This window comes from Vipera ursinii, assembly GCF_947247035.1.
Source record: "Vipera ursinii genome assembly, chromosome: 1".
Lineage (NCBI taxonomy): Eukaryota > Metazoa > Chordata > Lepidosauria > Squamata > Viperidae > Vipera > Vipera ursinii.
Genome location: NC_139512.1, coordinates 304,978,387 through 305,003,179, shown reverse-complemented (window position 1 = coordinate 305,003,179; position 24,793 = coordinate 304,978,387). Strand labels below are relative to the sequence as shown.

The 24,793-nt window shown below is 36.5% G+C and overlaps 2 protein-coding genes across 4 annotated transcripts in view; one reads left to right on the top strand and one right to left on the bottom strand.

Moving 5' to 3' along the window:
- Positions 1-38: 38 nt before the first annotated feature.
- On the top strand, positions 39-8,639 carry CNIH4 (cornichon family member 4). 3 transcript variants are annotated; one of them, XM_083351774.1, is made up of 6 exons: positions 1,042-1,199; positions 1,281-1,357; positions 4,456-4,524; positions 6,326-6,438; positions 7,704-7,844; positions 8,253-8,639. In XM_083351774.1, exons 2-6 carry the CDS (start codon positions 1,328-1,330, stop codon positions 8,278-8,280), a joined length of 381 nt encoding a protein of 126 aa, XP_083207900.1. In that variant the 5' UTR covers positions 1,042-1,199; positions 1,281-1,327; the 3' UTR covers positions 8,281-8,639. The 3 variants fall into 3 exon arrangements, with proteins under 3 accessions (XP_083207898.1, XP_083207900.1, XP_083207899.1); XM_083351772.1 differs by lacking the exons at positions 1,042-1,199; positions 1,281-1,357 and adding an exon at positions 39-322; XM_083351773.1 differs by having other exon boundaries at positions 1,045-1,357.
- An 897-nt stretch (positions 8,640-9,536) lies between these two features.
- The window catches only part of WDR26 (WD repeat domain 26), a 41,637-nt gene continuing 26,380 nt past the window's right edge, over positions 9,537-24,793 (bottom strand). The window contains exons 10-15 of the mRNA XM_083351764.1: positions 22,697-22,816; positions 21,919-22,064; positions 21,517-21,595; positions 19,218-19,347; positions 16,295-16,480; positions 9,537-11,619 (exon numbers count right to left, since the gene is read on the bottom strand). Of these exons, the coding sequence (XP_083207890.1) occupies positions 11,588-11,619; positions 16,295-16,480; positions 19,218-19,347; positions 21,517-21,595; positions 21,919-22,064; positions 22,697-22,816 (693 nt within the window). The 3' untranslated portion in view covers positions 9,537-11,587. The remainder of the gene's footprint in view (positions 11,620-16,294; positions 16,481-19,217; positions 19,348-21,516; positions 21,596-21,918; positions 22,065-22,696; positions 22,817-24,793) is intronic.

Sequence of the window (24,793 nt, the reverse complement as noted above, 5' to 3'; positions counted from 1 at the left end):
TTTTACCCGTCCTTTCTTTGGGTTTCCGAGAGAACGGGCGCCTCCTTTAGACGCCTAAAAAGAGGGACTTCAAGTCCCAGCGTGCTGTGCGAAGAAATCTTTCCCAAATAAATGTATACTAGGGACAAATAGCACTGGAACTTGGGAGAAGAGGCGGAAGCTCTGCTCCGGCAGCCGCGAAAAAAAGACTAGAGAGAGGCGGGGCGCTGTACGGCGGCCGAGAGGACGACAGGCCGGCTATTTCCGCAGCGCGATGGAGTCGATGGTGTTCATTTTTTCGCTCATTGATTGCTGCGCCCTGATTTTCCTTTCCGTTTACTTTGTATCCTCTTCGTTTGTTTGGGCGAGGAGGGAGGGGGGGTCTGGGAGCCCGAGAGCGATGGCGACCGGCTCTTCCGCTTTTTCCTCGGGTCTGCAGTTGAGAGGACGGGCTGAGGCGGGGGCGTTAATGGCGTTCTGGCTGGGGCAGGGGCAGGGGTAGCGGCGGCGGCGGCGTAGTAGGAAGAGTGCGGGGCCCCGGCAGCAACGGGCGTTGGTTGGGGAAAGCGAGAGAAGAAGCGGCTTTTCGAGTAAGGTGGGCGAGAGGCTGAGCCTTAGGAGGCGCGTCTGGAAGAAAGGCTGGGCTTCCTCGGAGGGAGGGAGAGGAATGGGAAGGGAAGGCAGGATCCATCTCAAAGGTGTACGGACTCTTAAAGCAGCGTTTCCCAACCTTAGGAACTTGAAGATGCGTGGACTTCAACTCCCAGAATTCCCCAGCCAGCTATGCTGGCTGGGGAATTCTGGGAGTTGAAGTCCACGCATCTTCAAGTTCCTAAGGTTGGGAAACGCTGTCTTAAAGCATGTTTTCCCTATGTCCAGAACCTGCACAGGTTGGGCGTGGCGTGTCCTGCTTCTTACTTAGCTAGACATATTGTCAAAAATGCAACTGCACCAGCCTTTTACAAATCCCCATCCCCTAGCTCAGGGGTCGGCAACCTCGGCTCTTTTATGACTCGTGGACTTCAACTCCCAGAATTCCTGAGCCAGCTATGCTGGCTCAGGAATTCTGGGAGTTGAAGTCCACGAGTCATAAAAGAGCCGAGGTTGCCGACCCCTGCCCTAGCTATATTTTTTTTTGCAGGGGGTTGATTGCGTGTGGTCGAGGTCTTGTAAAGAAGCAGGTTGAAGCCTTGTATTCTGCATTGGTTGCAGCGGACAAGGTGAACAAGAAGGGCAGTGTTTAGAATGGCTGTAGAAGAAAGATACAGTGCTTCATTCTCTTTTGATCATTTGTTCACTAGATTGTTTGGATCTCCCGTTCAACTCTCCGGTTACATTCTGTTTGGATATGGCAAAAAAGCCTGGCTCCTGCTTAAATGTAAGGCTTACTTCCAGTGTATGTAATACACCCTCCTGTCTTAAAGTTTGCATAAACCCCAGTTACTGTGATATTGTGTAATGCATTCTTTGGAGTGTAAAGCTTATTGCTTTGTTGTCTGTTCTATTCAATGATACTTTTTAGTTTTCCATTTGAAGCAACATATTTCTAAAAATTGACCTCTGTTGACCTGATTGTGACAGATTAATTAATATGGATTAAGGTATGTAGAAGGGACACGGTGGCTCAGTGGGTTAGGATGCTGAGCTTGTTGATCAGAAGGTCGGCAGTTTGGCGGGTTGAATCCTGAGTGCCGCGTAACAGAGTGAGCGCCTGTTACTCGTCCCAGCTTCTGCCAACCTAGCAGTTCGAAAGCACGTAAAAATGCAAGTAGCAAAATAGGGACCACTACAGTGGGAAGGTAACAGCGTTCCGTGCACCTTTGGCGTCTAGTCATGCCGGCCACATGACCACGGAGACCTCCTCGGACAAGCGCTGGCTCTTCGGCTTTGAAACAGAGATGAGCACTGGCCCCTAGAGTCGGAAACGACTAGCACGCATGTGCGGGGGAACCTTTACCTTTACCTTTTAAGGCAGACATGTCAAACACAAGGCCCGGGGGCCGGATGCGGCCCGTGAAGTGGTTTCATGTGGCCCACGAAGCCATCCTGGAAACAGTGAGGGAACGGCCCCCACTACCTTGGCCCTGGCCCAGAGACCCTCCTTTTGCCAGAGACCCTCAGATCTGTCCCACTCCTGCCCAGGCCCCCATAGGCACCCTTGATGCGAACGATGTAGAGCTGGCCACACCCACCCAGTAGGCCATACGCACTCTAGCCATGCCCACCCAGTAGGCCACACCCACCCTGGCCACACCCACCCGGCCCCCTGAGGGCAACCACAATGCTGATGCGGCCCTCAATGAAATTGAGTTTGACACCCCTGTTTTAAGGTATGTAGAATTGCAATGAAGTTTCACAATACTGATAGATTTGTTTGCTTAGAATTAAATCTGTACCTTATGATCTTTACCATTCTGACTACAAATTGTATAAACACTTTGGTGGTTATTTCATATAGGATATATGAAGAGACGGTTTTTAAACATATATTTTAGATACCTTTCCAAGCACTTAAATTATCCTGAAAAGTCTAAAACTTTTTTTATGTTGTCATTAGAAGACTGAATTTTCTAAAAGAAGCTCTTCAACAGATTTTTTTAATTTCATGAATAAAATTTTGCTACAGTTTATTTAGGAATTAGAAGATTTTTTAAAACTTTAAAAAGCAACAAAAGGTTACTTATAGTATGTGGACTGGGCAGTCATAAAAATGTGGTGTAATATGCAGGTAAGCTTATCCATTTGTATAAAAAATATATATTAGATATATACCAACATAATGTACATGTAGCAAAATTTGATATGCCAAAATATGGTGTGCATCATTTCATCTGTGAGGCAAAATACTATATAATACTATAATACTCTTTTATAATACTATAAATGCAGTCCTAGGATGCATTAACAGAGGGATAGAATCAAGATCACATGAAATATTAGACGTAATTTAATAATAAGGAAAAATTTCCTGACAGAACAATCAGTGGAACAACTTGCTTCCAGGCGTTATGGGTGCTCGAACACGAGGTTTTTAAGAAGAGACTGGACAACCATTAGTCTGAAATGATACAGAGTCTCCTGCTTGATCAGGCGGTTGGACTAGACCTCCAAGATCCCTTCCAGCTCTAATTATTCTGCTAAATAAGTCTTAACACCAATTGACTTTGGTCTTAGGCAGCATATTTGATGGTGGCTTGTGTTAGGCTCCTGTTCCAAAATTTTAAAAGGATATCTCTGCTGCTGCTCAACATAAAATTCTAATAACCTGATATGTATGTATCAGAAAACCATAATTTCTTATGGAAATGGATGATAAGCTTACATATTACACCAGTCCACATTTTGCCCTGAAGTTTAAACCGTAGAAATTTTTGCTTTCAACAAAATGTTACTTTGAACAGTATCAAACAGTGGGTTCAAATTGTGCTTGTTAGATTTTAAATAGCTCAGGTTCTCCAAATTCAGACATTAGCAAATTCTGGTTACTTTAAATCTTGAAGTAAACGTTTTAACTTTTTACTGCACAGCCAGTTGGCAATTGGCTTCCCAGTGCAATTCAAGGTATGGTTAGCTATCAACCCCTCTATGGCATGGAACTTGGATATCTGAGGGACTGCTTATCTTCAATTTTTTCTGCCCATAAAGTGTGTTTCAGCAGAGTGGGTGCACTCTATTAAGGGGACAGAGGAAGTGTACCTTCTCTATCATAACTCCCACTGTCTGAAACAGCAACCCCTCAGAGGACGGCATCCTCTCTTAAGGTTCTTAAAAGCTCTTAAAATCTGGCTTTGGTCCCAGGCCTGGGATTAATGTGTTGTATTGGGTGTGTGTGTTTTGATCCGTGTCATTTTTAGATTGTTTTAGTCCAGGGTGTTTGTGTAGTTTTAGATTCCCCCCCCCCCCGTTTTTATGGGGACAATTGGTTTTGTACCCTCTTCAGAGTCCATTGGAGTTGGGTGGCTATAATAAAATAAATACATGATAAAAAGAAGGGGGGGGGAGAGAATTTGAACTCAAATATTGGTTTTGATAACGGGAAACTGTCGTAATGGGGGAGGGGCAACATCTGAATCAGATCAGTAAGTAGTGACTGTGCTTGTGCGCCAGCAGAAGTTCTACCATACTTAATCAAATTTTAAAGTGGTTATAAAGAACCAAACTCACAAAACAAGCTGCTTGGGAAATAATGAGTGATCAGTGTGTCCCTGCTACATCTATATTGTGCATATTACAGTTTGGAATTTGGGTGGCATTGAGTGAAGTCACTAACAGGTAGCAGGGGTATGGATTCTGCTGTTGTCTATATCTTTTGCAAAATGCTTTCTTTCTAGAAGTCCTAAGCTGGAGGCCTGCTTGCTGAGTTTTATACAAAATCTCCTTATGGTGCTATTTACAATGTGAACAAATAGTTTAATTCTTACTTAGAAGAGGCAGGGAAATAGCTGACATAATAGTTGTTCTTATCTTGATCATCAGATAATTACACTATCAGATTTGGAATGTGATTACATTAATGCCAGATCTTGCTGCTCAAAACTAAATAAAGTAAGTTGTTTTTCTTTCTCTCTTTATTTTAAATGTTGTATTACTGTTAATACTGTAATGTAATAAATGCAAATATTGTACTATTGGCCTCAACTGTAAAATGTATGTTGCCAGAGAACGGCTTCTATGTTAGTTACTGATCTGAGGGATATTTTAGTTTTCTCCTGGGGGGCTCCGTTTTGTTTAGTAAGTAGAATATGCAAACCAACATACAGCAATGATAGGTTCTTTGGGGACATTGGCAATTCCTATCTCTAGGCATATAAGAATATATAGACTGTAGTTCTAGTACCATCTGAGAATAACTACTGTTATACTCAGTAAGATTAGCAAGCATAGGACTACTCTGATGGGAGTTGAACGGCATATTGTAATTATATGTAATTCATAAACTCACTAAAGAGTGCATTTGACAAATGTCTTTTTAGAGCAGTGGTAGTTAACTTAGTTTCTTCAGAGATTTTGAATTAACCCATCAGCCTCATTACCAAAATATTGTGGAACTTGCAGTTCAAATTTATACCTAGCAGCAGATTGTACTGTGTAAGTTTTCAAAAAATATTATCTCCTTTCTGACTGACAACCATTTGTTTAGTGACTGTTCTAAGTTATAATGGCATTAAAAACAGTGACTTTCAACCTGTTCTTGCACTTATGATAGTTGCAGCATCCTCATGGTCATGATTAAAAATTGGGCACTTGGCAAATGGCATGTACTTACAACAGTTGCAGCATCCCGGGGTAATGGGATCACCATTCCCAGCTGGATTCTGACAGAGTTAATGGAGGAAGCCAAATTTGCTTAACAAACTGCATGATTTGACAACCTTGGCAAAAAGTTCATGAAATTTGATGCTACTTACTTAACCACTTTACTTAGTCTTAAATCAAGGACTACCTGTATTGTTAATTCAGAGAGGGACAACAGTGAACCTAGAATTGCTTCCTTAGCATAGTTTTCTTAATACAAAAAATACAAAAAACAAGAAATAATCTTGTTTATTTAGATTATAGGCCTAATACTAGAATCTGAATTGTCTGCATGATAGTATTAGATTTTCAGACCAGCTTGTATTTATTACTCTATCTCATTTTTTTCCTTCAGTGTTTCATATACTTTGCTGAATGCTGACTGTGTATAATCTTCTCCTCTTGCAGCACCCCAGTGTTTTATGTGTAGCGTGCTCTCAGAAGATATTCTTTTTTGCTTGCCTTTCCCTATTCTTATTTACTAGTTTATTGTCAGTCACATTTGAGCTGTCTGGAATAAGAAATCTTTATAAATTACTTTTTTAACCTTGTACGGATTAGAATCCATTGCTACCATATGCCAAATGTATATACTCACCCTTTTTATAGTACCAATTTGATGCAAGAATTCAAATTAATGGGTAGCAAATTCTGTCATGAAAAATAAAGCTAATTTGAAAATTAGGTCGAAATATATAAACCTGGTACTAGCATTTCAGTTTATATCCAGACTTGTTGAATATATAGGATTTAAGTCGAAACTGTTGCTTGTTTGTATTCCTTATTGATCATATTAGAGAAATGCTGATCAGGTTCTCGTAAAGTATTTCAAAATTTCTGATGGTATCCTAAAAAGAAATCCTTATTTTGTACATTGCTGCTTTGTAAATTACATTTGCAATTTATATCTGAAACATCTGGTTGAGATCAATTACTGATTCTTGTTAATGAAATAACAGTTTTGCAGCCCTTGTCAGCTTGCTGGTAGAAGATTCCTGCAGAATCTTTATAATGATTTTTACTTTTTAAATTGTTTTAAAAATCTTTCTAGTGGGTGATCCCTGAACTGATTGGCCATACCATTGTCACTGTATTAATGCTTATTTCACTGCACTGGTTCATCTTCCTTCTCAATTTTCCTGTGGCAACGTGGAACATATACAGGTAAGACCATTATTTTGGTGACTTAAGAATTACATGATGTTGCTCATATTGTTTTTCTCTTTTAATGAATATTTTTTATAAACACTACCTTCTTCCATCACTTGCTAGTCCAGCCATGTCAGCAGGAAGTGATTGAAACATAATATTATTTTTCCTGTCTCATTGGAGTTCAGCTTGGATTTTGGATAACACCATACTAGACTTTACTTTTCCAAATTATATGGGCACATTCTCACTACATTGTTGTTAAAAGTGTTAAGTTTAAAAACTGACTTTGAGCATGATTATGTGAAAGGCTACTGCTAAGTTTGTAAGCCGCCCTGAGTCTTCGGAGAAGGGCGGGATATAAATGGAATTTTAAAAAAATGTAGTGCATCATTGATCTTACTCAAAACTCATTTTTCACCCCATCCTGAGAAGTAAATAGTTTAAAGCCATTTTCATACTTTGCCAGGAGCAAGTATGATTTGATGGTGCAAAAAATACCTAGTAATGTAATAATTAGAAGTTAAGCATTGAACCAGTACTGGAAATATTTAGATTCAGCTCTGCTCTTAGCTGTAAGTTATTGGAAGAACATGAACCAGTCTCTCAGCTCAACCTCGTTCATAGGGTGGTTTTGGATGGTAAAAACAATCCTGGGAAGGCAGGATATATGTAAATCTAACGAAGTACAGATTTTGAATATTCAGATGGCATGAACCAGTACTTTTGGAATTTTATCAAAACTGCATGTTAATTTTAACATGGCAAATTTCAGACATTCATATTTATTGGAGAAAACAGAGGCTGGCATCAGACTTGAAAGATCTTTTGATTAATGCCAGTAATGCACCTCCACTGCACAAAGGCATTTGTCTGTCCTGCTATTTACGGCTTCAAAGGCTTAGCAGACATGTATTGAACAGTTTTGGGATACATGTTGAGTACAAAGGAAGTTGCAAAAGCAGGGTGCATTTGAGTAATGCTAGATGGAGCCCTGCAGAAATTGCTGAAAAATGTAGAAAAGAAGCAATTTCTCCTAGCATTGCTGCTTCTGGAATTTAAAACTTTTCAAATGAAGCTCAAATGATCTATTTTTGTTTCATTCTTCTGAAACCCTTATGCAACACTTTGAACATTATGATGTATATTGTTGGAAAGAACTCAACCACCAATTCAGTTCACTTTATTTTGCATGTTTTGTCTTTTTTTATATGGAGATCATTAATCTATTGGGCTGGCACACAATTGGTAATAAAACATTTTTCCTGAAACCATTTCAGGTATATTATGGTTCCCAGTGGAAACATGGGAGTATTTGACCCTACAGAAATCCATAACAGAGGGCAGCTAAAATCACACATGAAGGAGGCCATGATAAAACTTGGTTTTCATCTCCTTTGTTTCTTCATGTATCTTTACAGGTAGGTCTCAAGGCTTGCATTTTGAGATTAGTAAAGCTATTCTTAAGATTCCTAATAAGTTTGTTATAATTTTAATGTGGTTTAACTCTTTGGAAGAGCCTTAGTGGAAGCAGTGTTATTTTTTATCATTGCAGTGTAATATAAGATACCCCAAACTGTTAATTTTCTGTTTATGCTACATTTTCTGTATCTGATGCAGATACTTTTTTAAACAATGACATCTAATTGATTATTTGCCACTTTACTTCAATAGGAACTGTAGTTTCATGGATTTTGAATTTTATTAAAAAATACTCTTCTGTCCCTTTAGAAGCATTGATAAGTTTTGCTGACATGAATTTCAAAGAGCAATCAGTTTATTTCAAGCTCTACACCTTTTGACATGGTCTGTCTTTTCACTATTTATAGTATGATCCTGGCTTTAATAAATGACTGAAACTGAAATGGCAGTATTATGGTTGCCAAATTGATGTTACTCCATTGAAATACTATGAAGCCACGAGCAACTTGCAAGAAAATCAAGACCAGTGATGTCACGCAGTATATTTTTTCCTTTTTGAACAAAACATATTTTTGCTGTATTTTTAACATATAAAATATTTTAGAAACTACAATACTATGTTTTTGCAACTATTGTTTTGTTCTTTCTCAAATCCATTTTCTTACTGTATTTAATTCTTATGTAATGTAAAGATTTTGAAAGAATACTGGTTACTCAATGCAGCAGATTCAGAGTGAAGCAACAGGTATACCAGTTTCATTGAAGGTTTTATCATATAAAAGGAAGCTTACCAGAGACGAATGACCAATGTTTTCTTTCCTATAGGCAACATTTTAAATATAGTTCATTTATGTGTTTAAACTGAAGGCTGAAGTATGTTCAGTGGCCAATCATTTCTCAGTTCAGTTCAGTGTTACCCTCCACGTGCACAACCAGTGTCCTTCAATTTAGACTGTTGAAATTCACTTCTAACATTCAGGTCACACATAGCTGTTATAATACTTTGTGAAGTGCTTTTTCAAACACCTTTTTTAATATATGAATATATTTTGCAGACTGTATATATGTTCATAGTTTGCATGTACCATAATGGTAGTAGGCCACATCCAAATTGGAGCTGTGCGTTATATCTGCAATCCCATTTGCTGTTGGACACTTGGTACTAATCAATTCAATAGAGTTTGCAATCTCAAACTACAGCCTATAGCCACTGGTTCAACAAACAGCCTGATTTTGCTTGCCTGTTTAAGCTACAAAAGATAGCAGCTGAAGATTTATGAGGATGGCTTTGTGCTCCAAGTGAGTAACTCATCTTCAGTCTGAGCAGTACCGGATCAATTCCCACAAGAATTCTTGCTGGATATTCATGGGTTTGAGCAGTTGTATGATCATATGTGTATACATCTTAGAAAGGAAAGGAACTTCTGTTCCTTTCTAGTATGAAATAGAAGTCAAAGCTTATGAAGCTAAGAACTAATCAAATCCAGTTATTTATTTTGTTTATTGAACTGGAAAGAGGGAATACAAATATTTGTTAAGTGCTGTGCACCAACATGGAAAAGTTTAATTTAAAAAACTCCAATAGACAATCAGGAATTAATGTAGCTTGAATTGAACGATTTAAGATATGTTTAATATACTACATATAAAATAAAAAATTAATGTGCCCCATAAATAATTAGTAAAACCAGTGAAAATAAATACGGAGCCCCAAAATTCATGTTTTAATGTCAGAAAAGAAATTTAAACTACTTAATATAATTCAAGAGGAAAGTAACAAAATCCAGAAAATTTAATAACGCAATCCTTTGAAACATTTAATATCAGTCCATAGCAAATAGTCATTACATACCAAAAGCTCTAAGTGTTAACTAGTTCCACCACAACTCCATATAAATCTTGACAATTTAGAAATTTGAGAACAGTAAAAGTTCTTTTCTTGATCTCTACAGCTTGGTTTGTAAATACACACATACTTTGAGAATGTTTCTTCCTCTTACATTTTTGGAGCCAATAGCTTTTTTCCATCTGTGCCAGTAAGTGTTAAGAATCAAATCTAGTACACTTATTTTTAACAATGAAACACTTAAAAAATGGGGCACACTGTACTTCAAATTTATAAAAATATATTTGTATTAACCAAATCTTAATGTTAGAGGACAAGACAAATACACACAACATGACTTAAAATTATTCAGTAAAACATGACATGTACCTAGTTGGTTCCATGACTGATTCTGTTTTACACACATTCATACCCATACACGCTTTGCTGAATCCAACTATATGAAGTCAGCAAGTAGCAAACAGGTTTCTAGTTTGTGTTCCAGCAACAAGAGCAGCTATTGCAGACAACACTGCATACATCAAGTCCTCCCTATTCCAGAATGTTTCCAAAATTGTAATTATCTGTCATATGAGTGGTTTTTTGTATGGCAGCTGAAAATGGATGCAAGCCAATGCAAGATATATAGATATAGATATAAATATATCTACATATATGGAGTATTAACGATACATGGTTAGTAATTTATCTGAAATGCATCAATCCGAGGCAACTTGTGTGCTTTGGGGTACAGATAAAGGGAACCAAATCTTATTGAAAATTGGTTTATTTTCCCTTTCTGCCCAAGTTACAAATTAAGACATTCTTCTGCTGTTAAAAAGGTTACTAATTCTCCTTTCCCTAATATATTGCCAGCATAAAATTAGTACGAGAAATAATTTTAAGCCATTTTAAAAGGGTGGGAGATTTTTGTAGTTAACATGGCACTAAACACCTAGCATTATTTATATGTCATTCAACAATACCAGTTTGGAAGTCAGAATGAAATTATTGGGGGAAAATTAGGTAGTTTTCTACCTGTGACTCCATATTAACTTTTTCTTGTGTTCACCTCATTTCAAAACTGAGAAAAGCTAGCTACACATTTACAAGGCTATTTATGGGTTACATAAAAATTAAATTCCTTTTCCTCTTTTGTGCTATTTTTAAAGTGACTTACCTGATAAAGATGAGAAGTATTGTGGCAAGATAATTTATGGTTGGCATGCCTAGTTTGGAATTAATGGTCAAAATGCTAACATGATTTCATAGATCATCTCTGTTGTATGAACAATTAGAATTTACAGCTGAGATTGGGAAATATATACTGTATGAAAATGAGAATATTGCAGATACGCCTCTTCCATATCTTTTTATAATGGTGAATTTAGTTTTTAGTTTATATGAAAAGTGACACAGATGCTTTCCAATCTACATGCCAGAAAACACTGGTGTTTTGTCCACTCACAAAAAGTCCTAGCAGTGTTAACACTGTGGGACAATTTTTCTCACAATGTAGTCATAGGAAGTTGAGCCTGGCAACAAATGTTAATTCTACATCTGGAGCAGCTACGTAAGAACTGCATAGCTTCTGAAATGCTTTTACAAATATTTTTTTTAATTCCTTAGAAGAAAACTCAGTAATGTGCTCCCTCCAGTGCTTTTAACCTAGTTTCCCTTTAGTGTTATATTTCAAAGACGGGTAAATTATAGGTTCAAACATGTTCATTAAAGTCTATGCATGAAATTTTATTTGCAAGCACCAGATTGTTTTGAATAACCTGAAGAAATTAAATTATGCAAGCCGTTTCAGGTTCAGCCACTCCTCTAATTTTTGCTCTAATTTCCTAAAATAGTTTTGAGTTAATATGCAATTTTAGTGCCAGTACCATGTTGGTTATAGAGATGTAAAGCATTTCAAGATGTTGAATGGGAGTATCTGCAAGTATCTGTAATAAATAAGAATTACAGAAGCTCAAAAATAACTTTTAAGCAATTTCAAATAAAAGAACTTAATGTCAAATGAACAGAATATATATATGAATTGACTATAGCAAACAGAAAGAAACACTATGCCATAAAATGAGCTGAAATAAAATAAGTTCAATCTATTAGAGAACATAAGAGGAAAACAATGTTACTTTAAGAGACTTCTGTAAGCCTGGTCAACTAAGATAGTTTTTGTCATTTAAATTATAAAAACTAAGTTATTACATTAAGTAATTGGAATACCAGCTTTCCTAATTTGATAGTATTTAAAGAAATTTTGAGAGACATAACTGATTAAATCAAATGCTATGACGATAAGCACGTGTTAAATCTGAGTTATGAAATATACTGAAGTGCACTGACTGTGATTGCTTATCACAGAATCTGAGTATGAAAGATATGCTTAAGCACAAGCAATGTACATTCTCTTCCAAATATGGGACTTTCCTCTCAAAATTAAAGAGCTTTCCATTTATTTTAGCTTGATTGGGCTTGATTTTTCCCCCATATGATTTGTTATTTCATTGTTACACAGAGTTGTCTCTTTCCATCTTTTAATTTAGAAGAGTTACTCAGGGCAAACACCAGGCCATTTGGAGGAGGGGGGGGGGCGGGTTGCATATAAAAACTAAAGACAACAACCCATTCCTAACATCAAATTATTAACAAGCATCCCCTGAGAAAACAATTACAGGGTGAAAATTATGTGGAAGATTTGTATAATGTACATATTTAAATTCACAAGGTCAATCCACTATTTTTGGAAAATGATCCTAAAATATTACCCCCTCCCCATTTTAGTTTTTAATGTTTCAAATAAGAATCATTGCACAACTTTTAGCCAATCTGGAATTTTCATTTTATTAACTTCAGAAATTACATTGTAATAGTTTTATTGGTGATTCTGAAACCTTTCAAATTATTTTGTTGGTAAACAAAGGCTTTTTTTTAAATAATACTTTATATAATCTGTGTAAAACTCCCTTCTAGCCAAATGGTCTTACACGACACTCAGAGGAGCACCAATTATACTGCATTAACTTGTAGATGACACTTTTTAAGCTGGTTTATTTTCCAAACGTATACAAATCAAAGTCATTTTAATGCTATAAATAATTTATTCTTAAAAAAATTTGTGCTGTTCACCCATTTATAGGGTTACAAGCTACGTGAAAAGTACAAAACCTTTTGTCAAGTGTGATACTGAGAGTGCTTTTCATGTCATTCACTGGTTTTACATCTGGATTTGGATATACTGCGCAACAGGCAAGGCTAGAATCCATGAACCAAGCTGCAAAGATCTCGAGCTAAATAAGGCAGACTCAGAGAAACAAGAGAAGGAAATACTTTCCTATCCAACATGTACTCTTCAGACTAAAGCACTCTTTCTATCAAGCTTTCTAAACTGTTAAATAAAAGGTTTTCCAAACAAGCATTTAAACTTCATTACACAGAAGAGCAACAAGAACAGTAGTCTGCCTGACAAAATGGCAGAAGGGGAAAATGTATATATGGAGTTCAATGGTTAGCCTGAATGTAGCACAGTTCTTCACAACCGATGGGGGGTTACTTCAACATGGTGTCCAACAACGTTCTAACGACGTGCTTCATCTCAACTGTTTACTATGAAGCAAGGTGGTAAAATGTTTGGCCCCAGTCGGGCTTAAAAAATGGTTCATTTTCATGATGAGCATGTCTGTCCAGCTATCAATCATGTTTGTTTGCACCAAATCCCAAGCCATTTAAAATACGACTAAATTTAAGTTAAACAGAAGTCGTCTGCTCCAAATTCACCATCAACTATCCATGCTACTGCATTCCTCTAAGGGGAAGAGATAAAATGTAAACAAAAAAAAAATTAAGAACGTCCATATTATCCTGTGTATCTCAATCATGATATATGCATATTTTAAACACACAAAACATCATTCACTGTAAATTAACGTAATTTACTGTAAACTAACTGAACAGCAACAATAAGGATTGCACTCATTCTGCTACCCAGCAAGAGCTTTTACAAGGTTCTTGTGCAATACTGTGCAAGAAATGAAATGAAATGGCAATTGATAGAAAAAGTATATGCAGAGACAAAAAAAACTGGGCAATATCTAATTTCCATATCAATGTATATTGCCAAATCAGCTGAAACCAATCCTTGAGAATTTTCTCCTTTATAGCAATTATAGGCAGGTGATAAGACAGAATCCACATTCCAGCAAAGGTTGTGTACCAAACATGGCCTCTGCAATTGACGTCTGGAATTCTTTCCAATCCTCAATTAGTTCTAACCATTTGCGTGTGTGTGTGTGTGTGTGTGTGTGTGTGTGTGTGTGTGTGTACCAGAAACCTTGGGGCAGACTGAATACATGCCATTCTGGATCACATTACTGAGGAGGAGGAGATCTTGGGACAGAGCTCTGACCGATTTACTGAGCTGTAGATCTCTGTCTAAGCCCATTTTCCAAACTGGTTTTCAGGGAGGGGACTGAGTTTCCTTTAACAACAATTTGGTTTGATTCTATTTAATTTTCAGAAAGTTTTTATGCTAAAGCCGTTTTATATAATTTTCTTTCCCAAATATATTTGAACTAGAAATATCAGAAAAGGCACAGCCAGGACTGTAATCCCACCTACAGCCTGGTGGAGCTCAAGTTATTCAAGTGACAAAGTGAGAAGGTTTACTATATGAAGTGCAGCAGAATCAGGAGAAAGTTTTGTTTATTAAATCAGTTTTGAAGGTTGCTCACTTGACAACAATTCAGGATATGATGGCTGTCTATCATGAATAATGAACCTGAAAGCAGTACCAAAACACAGATGGGTGACATGGGTTGGGCAGATGTTTTTACATAGATACAAAAATGTATATACTTCATTGTCTGTTTGGAAATGAAGTTGATTATGATAATGTTGAAAATAATATAAAATTTATGATAATACAAATGGCAATACAGAAAAAAAGAGAGGAAGATTAATTTACACATGACAAAGATGGGCTGAGCCTCTCTGCCAAACTTTTCTGGGTGAGACTGTCAAGGCTACCTTTTAACTCAGCTCAATCAAGGATAAGGAAGGAGGCAGTAGCAGTGCCAGTGGAGCAATCCAGCACATCTTTGTAGCTGAAACCTAAGAGATTGGCCTCTGGCCAAGAACTGAGAGCCCATTTAAATTCCAACTCAAACAGCTGCAACCCTAACCCTTAACAAAATGTTCACCCAGTTTAAGAACTGAACACTGTTCTACCCAAACAGCCAGCATCTACTATTCTACACCACACATAAACCAGTACTTCAATCCATCAGCAATAGAGCACAACCAGTCTATCAGCTGTGCGAAATATACTTCTTTTCCTGAATTTTTCCAATTTTTAAAAGGAGCTTGCAATTCTTTAAAATGTGGTCTTACACGATTGCGTAAGCTACTGGATTTCACTGACTCCTATTTGTAATCCATCTTCATAAACCCTCGCTACATTCATAATATAGTAATTGCAAAATCTAGCCTAACCTCAGTAGTTTATATTGAATTAGCACCAGGGAGATGAGATTCAAACCTCCACAGCTGTAATCTGACTTGGAAATCTTTTATGTTGTTGTAAACTGCCCAGAGTCACTTGGGTAAAATGGACGGTGCTGAAGTTTAATAAATAGCATTTAAGCTGTGACATTTCCATCTAGTTTGATTTGACGGGTAGATTCAGTGATTGCGATCCCCCAGTGTTGAATAGGATCATACAGTAAAAGTAGCAAGATTTCTTTCTACTTTCACAGAGCATATCCTGGGAAGTTTATTTAAAAAGGTCTTCATCAATTAAGAATAGCAAAAATTGTGGTTCAATATTAACCACAACTAACTTTGGACCAAATGAGTAAACTAAAATCTTTGTGTGGTTTGTCTATCACAGCAACCCATAACATATTCCATGTCCAACATTTCCTTGATGTCTGAGGCCATCTATCAATGATATATGAAAGCTAACCTATTTTACAGAGAAAAATAAAAAGTAATGAATTCTGCAAAAGAAATGTGCTTTAGCATTTTTTAAAAACTGTTTCCGCTTTGACAAATGTATTCAGTCTGCAATGTTTAGTAAATACATAAATATATGAGATTGTAGCCTTGCCTGTCACTACATAAGTTGTATCACTGAAAAAGGTATTGAATATAATAACTGCTGTAGTAATATGAATTGAGATATGGAATAACTTAAGTCAAATGTTGCTATACATGTACATCTAAATCCATCTGGCTCTTGCAGTGGTTACAGCCATTCCTCCAAGAACAGGCAAGGGAAAAAAGGTTAAGTATTAAAGCCCTGAATATTGAATGTAGGACCCAACCATTCAGTCTAGAAACGTCTCTTCAAAGGCATGAGAAGGCTGAGAAAAATGTAATTGAGACTGTGCCTTACTTCCATATCCATTAGAATCACTTAATATTAGCCCTTTGCTTAGTAATGTTATTTTATTTTTTTTAGGTGTGGATGAGATCTAAGTTGCTCAGGTACAATCTTTGATTAAACTATGCATACACCATAAACTCTGCAAATCACTGTATTTAAATGCAATAAGAAAAAATTAACATAAGATAATAGAATCTTAAAATCTTTCTCATAAAATTAGTTTATTTTTTTACCTTCAATATCCTGGCTGTCTACAAAAGGTGATGGTCCCCATATTCTAACAGTGCCATCATCAGAGGCGCTGGCCATCATGGATGGAATTTGTGGGTTCCAGCTCACGCAGTTGACTGTACGTGTGTGCCCCGTCAGTTCCGCAATTGGCAGCTCACTACGTTTGTGCCAAATATATACTTTATGATCTAAGACAGATAGGTTTAAAAAAACATGAGATCCATCCTAAAATCAACTTGACGAGCCATGTTTCCATTTAAAAATTTCCATGCATATCCCAAAACCAAAACTGGTGAATGCGACATCCAACAGTTTCAAGGCATTTAAAATTCCATATTTAAACTAATAGCATGTACTGATTTTCCTTCCAAATGAAGATATTTGTAGAGAATTAAGTATAAAGGCAGGATTTATATTAATTAATTAGGAGTCTGTTTAAATGCTAATTTTGACTCATAATACATTTACATACAAGATTGAAATTGAAATACAAAATTGAAAAGCTTTGGATTCTAATTCTTGATTTTTTTAATTTGACTATTTTAATGATAGGTATGGGGATTTCCCCAGAAAACCCTCTGCCTTTTGCATAAATGACTCCATTTATGATTGGAAAAATAAAATGTTTTTAAACATTATACTTTATCTATGACTTTAGTGAGCCATCCTGCACTAAATTATCAGTGATATATCCTATTCAGGAACTTACTACTGCATCAAAAAGATAGTGGAGAAACCAGGCAATGCAGAATAAGATTTTAGTCAATAAGCAATCCATTTCACCGTTTGAATGAAGTTCACAACACAGCCAAATTGCAATTTACAGCTGTAACTTGTTGGTGCATTCTATTACACTCACATATGTTTACAAAGCTGAACATATAGATGGAAACTTCTATGCCACTGCTAATCCTAATACACAAGTCAAATGATCATAGCAAGGATTGGTGAAATCTTACATGTGCAACTGTCTGCACTGTAAAACATATCAAAGTAATTGCCAGTAACTGTTTTTTTTGCTAAGTACTAGAATAAGTTTGTGGCTTTATTTAAATATCTGATTAAATAGAAGCACCATAAGAAAAACTTTTAAGATGTACAAAAGTGTTCATATCATTTGCTTTAATAAATCCAGACAATGATAAAGGATCCAAAGTATTTTAGTCTATCCCCAACTATTACAAATCCTTCTATTCATATAAGATTTTTAAAAATAAGTGCCATGACATCTAAATTACACCAAACACCCTTGTTTATATTTCTGTTTATTGTCCCAATTTTAATCCGATTAAAATTTTTAATCTGATTATACATTATCTGCATAACTTCAAGGATTGTTATTTATCTTAAGGTAACAACACTTAGCACTTACTCTCATGCGAGTTTTTTATGGTACCTTAATGCTTATTTACAGAATTAGATGTGAACTTTACTCCCAGGGCAGACCATTTGATGTTTGGGGCTGGTAGGTGAAATGCCTACCTAGCTGAAAACATACCTTTACATTTAAGAGGTTATGACATTTAAATCTGTTACTTTTTTTGTACATAGAGACTTTCACAGCAGCTATATTTGCAACAATTCAGTGCAAAGAGGCAACAGCCTCAGGCAGTCCGAATCTAAATAAGGTGCCATCAGCTTCAACTACAGCTGGGTAGTTTTTAGACACTGAAAATGAAAAAAATAAAAAGCTGTTCTAAGTTGACCTGGATAAGTTAATCGGCATATTCATGTCAAACAAACAGTAGGCTGTAGCTAAGTGACTTGTGTGGTGTATGGATTATTCGATACACCAAAAGTCAATAGAGCTACAGATATTTCTGGGCCAGAGATTGTTTGGAAGGGGAAGGGAGTTAAAAATGCATGCATATAAGGACTGACAAATATTTACAATGGCAAATTATTGATATCAGGTCCAATAAAGGTGCTGTTCTCAATTGAGCATTTCACCAGTTGAAAGACAAATAATGCTTTAAAATACTATTTTTGTTGACTCAACCTATGACTGCACTCCTGTTCAGACCAAAATCACATCTTCCTGAAGTTTTTGGGGTACAGGAGTATTGTTGCCTACTCTGTATTAGCTACAGTTCTACTAGCAACACAGAGCAAGAACCTGAGTGAATCAGCACCCTTAATGCCAAGAACATCTGATAAACTGCATCGCTAAATGTCTATGGAGATTCTCAGTCATCCAGGTCATGGTGGTCCCAAAGGTGCTTTTTCAAGAGGCAACTGGACTTTCTTGTTTTGTTTGAAGACAGTTTGCTTCTCATCCAAGAAGCTTCTTCAGAGCTGAAGAAGCTTCTTGGATGAGAAGCGAAATGTCTTCAAAGAAAAACAAGAAAAGTCCACTTGCCTCTTGAAAAAGCACCTTTGGGACATCTGATAAACTGGCTTCTCACATAATTGACAAAAGAACCTGCTAAAAGACAACCATATTTGTTTCAAGGGGAAGATACTGAATACAGTAAATTCTGCTGCAATATAGGAGACCATAATTTTCTTACCATAATTGATAATAATTGAAATGACATATGAATTTACATACCCACACCTACCTTTAGAAAACATATCTATAGCAAATAAAAGTTAATATCTCAGAGAACTATTAGAGCAACGGTACTCCATACTGTACAAATCATATCAAAATTATAGACGTTACTATCAAAAAGGCTATAACACATTCTACTTGTGGATCCCACTGTTCTCTGAAGTAGAATCCTTTTTAATGAGTATTTAATAATCATAATTTATGGAAATGTAAGGCACACCCACTTGGTTTATTAAAACTCAGAGAGTGAGAAGACTATAATATTCACTAATGCAGCAAGTACGTGCTTGAATGAGAGAGAGAGAGAGAGAAGAAAGAAGAGAGAGACAAAGACAGGGAGAGGGAAAATTTGTTTTTTTAAAAAATATTACCTTCACTGCCACTAGCGATGAAGTCTTCATTATGGCCTCCAAAACATGAATGAATTGTGTAAAACCCTTGTGTAACACCTTGGTACTTTCTCACTAAAACTCTGTCTTGCAAATCCCATAAATGAACTCCCTGAGGACAAAAAGCATGATAGAAATAATTTACTGCAAGTAACAATTTCCTCTCTGTTATTTGGCTTCGCTATTTAATAAAATAATTTAATCCGAATAAGATTCATCATTACATCAATATAAAACTAAAAAAAGGACTATTTTTGTCCACAAGCAAAAATCACATAAGCACATGTCTTTTATCCAGCAGGACTTTTCTTATTTCTCCCCAAAAAAGAACCAATTACATTTCCTGGAAGCTCCTATCTGAAAATCTTCAGGAAAGAGAAATAAGTGATATAGGGGCTGCAGTATGAAAAAAAATCACCAGTAAAATGTGAGCAGATGCTGTTTCCCACATATACCAGGTGCCATAAAATTTTCTCCAATTCTCCCCACCCACTATACCATGTGTCACATCTTAAAGCTTCCAGTAGATGCTTTTGCATGTGGGAAGATGAAGTAGAACATAGGAACCCATCTTAACTGTTTCAAAACATCACACCAATTGATAATAGACTTTTCAGCTTTCAGTAAGATTTCCTTGTTGCTCCAAGCAATGTCAGAGAGTGAACAAGGGATCTTTCTTACGAAAAATACATGTTCTACTACTCTGGGTCTTTTCCTAAATTGTAGAGAGGACAAAAGATGTTGCATGAATTGCCTTCTACTTGATAATGTTTGAACTTCCCATAGCCCTCCTGTATTTGCCAACCACTCTTATCTATTCAAATGTTTACAGCTTATCCTATTGCAAACATTTTGGTTTAAGCAAGGTTCATTTCCTTATACAATTCTTTTTTAAAAAAACAACCCACCAGATTTAACTACTTGAACTGGAGAGATAAAAATACTTTTTGATATAGTTAACTTCTTGTTTTGGGCAAACTGCTAAAGTCTGACTTTTTTTAAGAGACCCCTAAGAGGAGACCTAATGTAAGCTAGAACATCCACATAGGATTGTCCTCATCATTTTATGATACCAGTTTTACATTTTAACACTATCTGTAGAAACAGAATGTAAATTGTTCAGAGTCCTCTTGGACTGGAAGGTATACAATTGCACTGAAAAAAGTGACAATTATGACCACTCGTCATACTTTCAACCATCACAGCATCCCTCCCATCACATTAACTTTGGGTGCTTGGCAAATGGCATGTCATTTAGATGGTTACAGCATCCCTGAGTCATGTGGTCACCATTTGCAGCCTTCCCAGCCAGTTTCCAACAAGCAAAGTCAATGGACAAAAGTCAGATTTGCTTAACAACCATGTGGTTCACTTGACAACTGTGATGACTTGCTTAAAAACGCTTTTCCAAAGAGGATGGAAGCATGTGTAAGAATATGAGATCTAATGAAAACAGGTTTGTACCATATCTAGAGCAGAAGTCCCCACCCCAACCCCGGTTGGAACCGGGCCGCGTAAGCAGCCGGCTAGTGCGCAAAGCTCCACTTGTGCAAGCGGAGGGCATGGAACCATCCCACACCGCCGGTTCACAAAGCCAGAAAGGTTCTGCTAATCTAGAACTCTGGAGATTTTCCAAGATTAAGTGAGCGATCAGTGATGGGGTGATGGAGAGAAGGCCCAAACAGTGGTGGGGACCCAGGTGGGGGGAGGCCTCTGGTGGTGTGTGTCTCTGCTCTAGGCCTCCCATATTTAACAAATGCATTGGGGAGAAGAGGGATGGGGCTAGTTCATTTAATGTGATTCAATTAATGTTACAACTGTAATGGGCAGGTGCCATTATATTTGTAACTCAAGGACTATCTGTACTAACATAACTGCAGTGATTGACTGAAAGGTCATAAAATGGGGCAAAACAAATGTCTCATGTGGCAACAGAAATTTTGGGCTCAATTGTGCTCATAAGTTGAGGACTACCTATATGCCATTTCATTTCAAAGTAGCATACATTCCAATCCCAATAGATAAAAATATAACAAAAGTATAGCAATGCAATACAACAGTGGTCTATTGGTTAAGGCACTAGGCTAGAAACCAGGAGATTGAATTCTAGTCTTACCTTAACCCAACCCACTCTCAGCCCAACCCACCTCACAGGGTTGTTATGGGGAAAATAGGATGAGGAGGGAGGATTAGGTATGTTCACTGCTTTGAGTTGTTAAAACTGTAAATATTTCTCAGAAGAATACGCATATTTAAAACAAAAACAACAATATCCCCTTACCTGAGTTGCGACATTTAACAAAGCTAGCCGGCCATTTTTTGAAATAGTAAAAGACATAATTGGATGGTCTTCTTGTACTCTAAAAATATAAACAATTGTATTAGAATCATGAGTCAAAATTATCATTTGTACAAAAATGTAAATATAGTTTCAATATTATTATTGGAATCTTACAATGAGCGCAATTATGACTGCACTAGTAGTTCACATTTCAAGGTTTTTTTATTTATTTATTCCTGACATTTATATTGTTTATATAGGATTTTATTTTCAAAAGCCCAATTTAGAATTTACACATGATCCAGAAGTCATATGGAATATTATTTTCATTAGCTCATGTTTAAATGTTTAGCCAACCACAGGATTAATTTATCTAGTGCAACAGAAAAACAGTATAGTTACATATTTCTATCTGTAAGGTCCTCAAAGTTATAACCCCGAATTCGCTGGTGTGTGTCCGATGCCAGCACAGTCTTCCCATCACTCAAGCACCACAGGCACTGCACTCTTACTCCTTCCCAGGAGTCTAGGAGATTGCCATCTAAATCCTAGACAGGAAATAAAGTAAAACACTTATAAAAAGCTACCAAAAACATGACAAATAATATTTTACCTCCATCATGAAACAGGTGGGGTTCTATTGTAAATATAGACTCCATGAGTTTCACTCCAAATTTAAAAAGCAGACTTTGTTCTGCTTTACATATATTTCAGGTAATAAGATCCATTAATACTAACATGGTTTTTACCAAACATTTGTTAACAAGCCACTTCTAAGCAGCTTTTCATTGGGAAAAATATTTTTAGGCACATGAAAAACATATCAGCAGTGAGGGTGTTTATATCAGGTACGGATGCATTTTGGCATAGTAGAAAAACTGTTTCTTTATAGCAGGAATGGGCAATCTGTGTAGGTGGATTGCCTGAATTCCCCAAATGTTTCTATCCTTTTTGTTTATAAAAAATAGGTGTTGATCTTTTTCTAGGTTTAACAAATCTGTTTTCCAGTGAACTCCCAATCCACAGCACCCATGGAAAGCCCCCCAAAAACAGAGTGAAAATTCTGTCTCCACCCACTCCAATGGCTTCAACATGCACATCCCCCATGTAGTTCTTTGCAAACAACTAAGTAAGAATAACAATGTAGCCACTGGCTTCAAGGTTGCCCACTCCAACTTACACACTGGTAAAATTGCCCACGCTGCCCTCCTGTCACGAAACGTTTTCCATCTGGATTCCAGGCCACACTGGTTAAGCTATCCTCATGGGACTGACTCATCTTTGTCCTTAGCTCCCCAGTCTGCAGATGAAGTTATATAGTTAAGTTTATTTGAAATTGCAGCATACATGGGCATCAGTATAGTTGACACACTTAAATACCATTTGTCTAATTATTGTTTACAAAATTGGAGAAAAAATCCAAAAGTGCTTTCAGATATATAATAAAGTAGTTATTGAGTACTTATAAATTAAACTTCCTTAATGTCTTCAGGCAATTTTAATTTCAGTACACCTGGGAGAGGACAAGGAAGCCTATCACACATACACACACACACACACACACACGTCAGCAAAATAATAACATGGATCACTTTAAAAACAAGCCAGCTTCTAGAGATTTTTGGAAAGTGAAGTTGGATTAATTTTGGAGAATTCCCAAGCAAGAAGGACATTGCTGAAACAGAACCGTTTCCAATGGACAGAATAAACTTAGAACACAAAGATCTATTCGTGTGGCGAGACAATAAAGCAAAAATATACATTAAAGTAAGTAGGCTATGTAAGCCTTTAATTATCAAATCAGAACTCAGAATTATGCTAATTAACAAATATAGTGCTATTATAATCTACCACCAATATGGTAGGCTTATTTCAGCTCATTCCCAAAATTATAGGAGCAGTTCCCAATTTAATAATTTTAAAGTTCTAAACAAAAATAGTATTATAAAGAATGTGTTTTAAAGTTATCTTAGTAACTTGTAACAACCAACTAAAAGTTATTACAGTACATAACTCAGATCATTCTTACTTTAAGTTCATGTTTAATCAAAAGGACCAGTTTAAAAATGCTACAAAGCTGTTTTGGCTATTGCTGATACTTGCAACTCTAACATTATGCCAGTAATTGATGTTCTAGGGCACAGGTCTGCAACCTGCGGCTCTTTCAGCTGTCCCCTGCGGCTCCCAGTCCTCTGCCATGTGCAGTCCAAAAACAAAAAAAAGTGGGACTAAAAAAGTTCAACCAATCAATTCAAATATGCAGGGTAGGTGCATATCTCGCCTTGGCTCCACTCTTCAGTCAAACCCTGTTCTGCACATGCGCGCATGTACATGCATGCGCACACAGTTTTTGCGGCTCCCAGTTTCTCCTTTTGTGAGGGAACCGGTTCCGAGTGGCTCTTTCACTGTTTCAAGTTGCTGACCCCTGTTCTTGGAAAATACAATTCTTGTCTAGAGGAAAGGTGATATCACTTTCAAATCTTCCCACCATTAGTATCTCACCCAGTCTGAATTTATCTTCATTTATTCTCAGCCTGTCTTTTTTTAAAAATATTTTTAGAATTTTTTAACATAACATAAATCATTCAGTAATTTGTAAAACAGAATGTTGTCTGGGTAACATTTATAAGACAGTCCTTAACAGTCCTTTCTATGATCTATATTCCATATGTTAGTTTCATTTAATTTCCCCTTTCCCCAAAGTATCTTTCTTTGCAAAACATTAGATTAAGCAATTTTCATTATTTTAATTAACAACAGTTAAATATATAGTTTCTATAATCCTGTTTGTCATTTTAGTTGCCTTAGCATAAATCCTGTTGCTGTGTTTATTTCAGCTTATTTCTCTCTCCAAATTCTAGATATTCTTACAAGTGACAATCTTTTCAACACTTAACTATATTTACATTGGTGGATTTCATTCTGTTTTTTCCATATAAACCCTCTCATGCTTTTATATTTCTTAATAAGTAAAAAAGTAAAAAGAGACAAGAAAAGAGAGAGACAAAAAAGAAAAAAAGAAAAAGTTAAACAAGAAAAAGAGACAAGAGCACTGAAATACAAAAAATAACATATACCGGTAACTTAAAATATGTATCCCTCCTAATTTAATATATATTTATTCCCTCAATTTCTTATTCTTTCTGACCATAGCTAAGAATGTATTCAATCTGTTTAAATACCACAATTAACTCACACATCTATGAATAAAATACATTTTAAAGTAATGTTTTCTGACAAGTGCCTCCCAAATAATAGAGCATGTTGGGCCAATGCT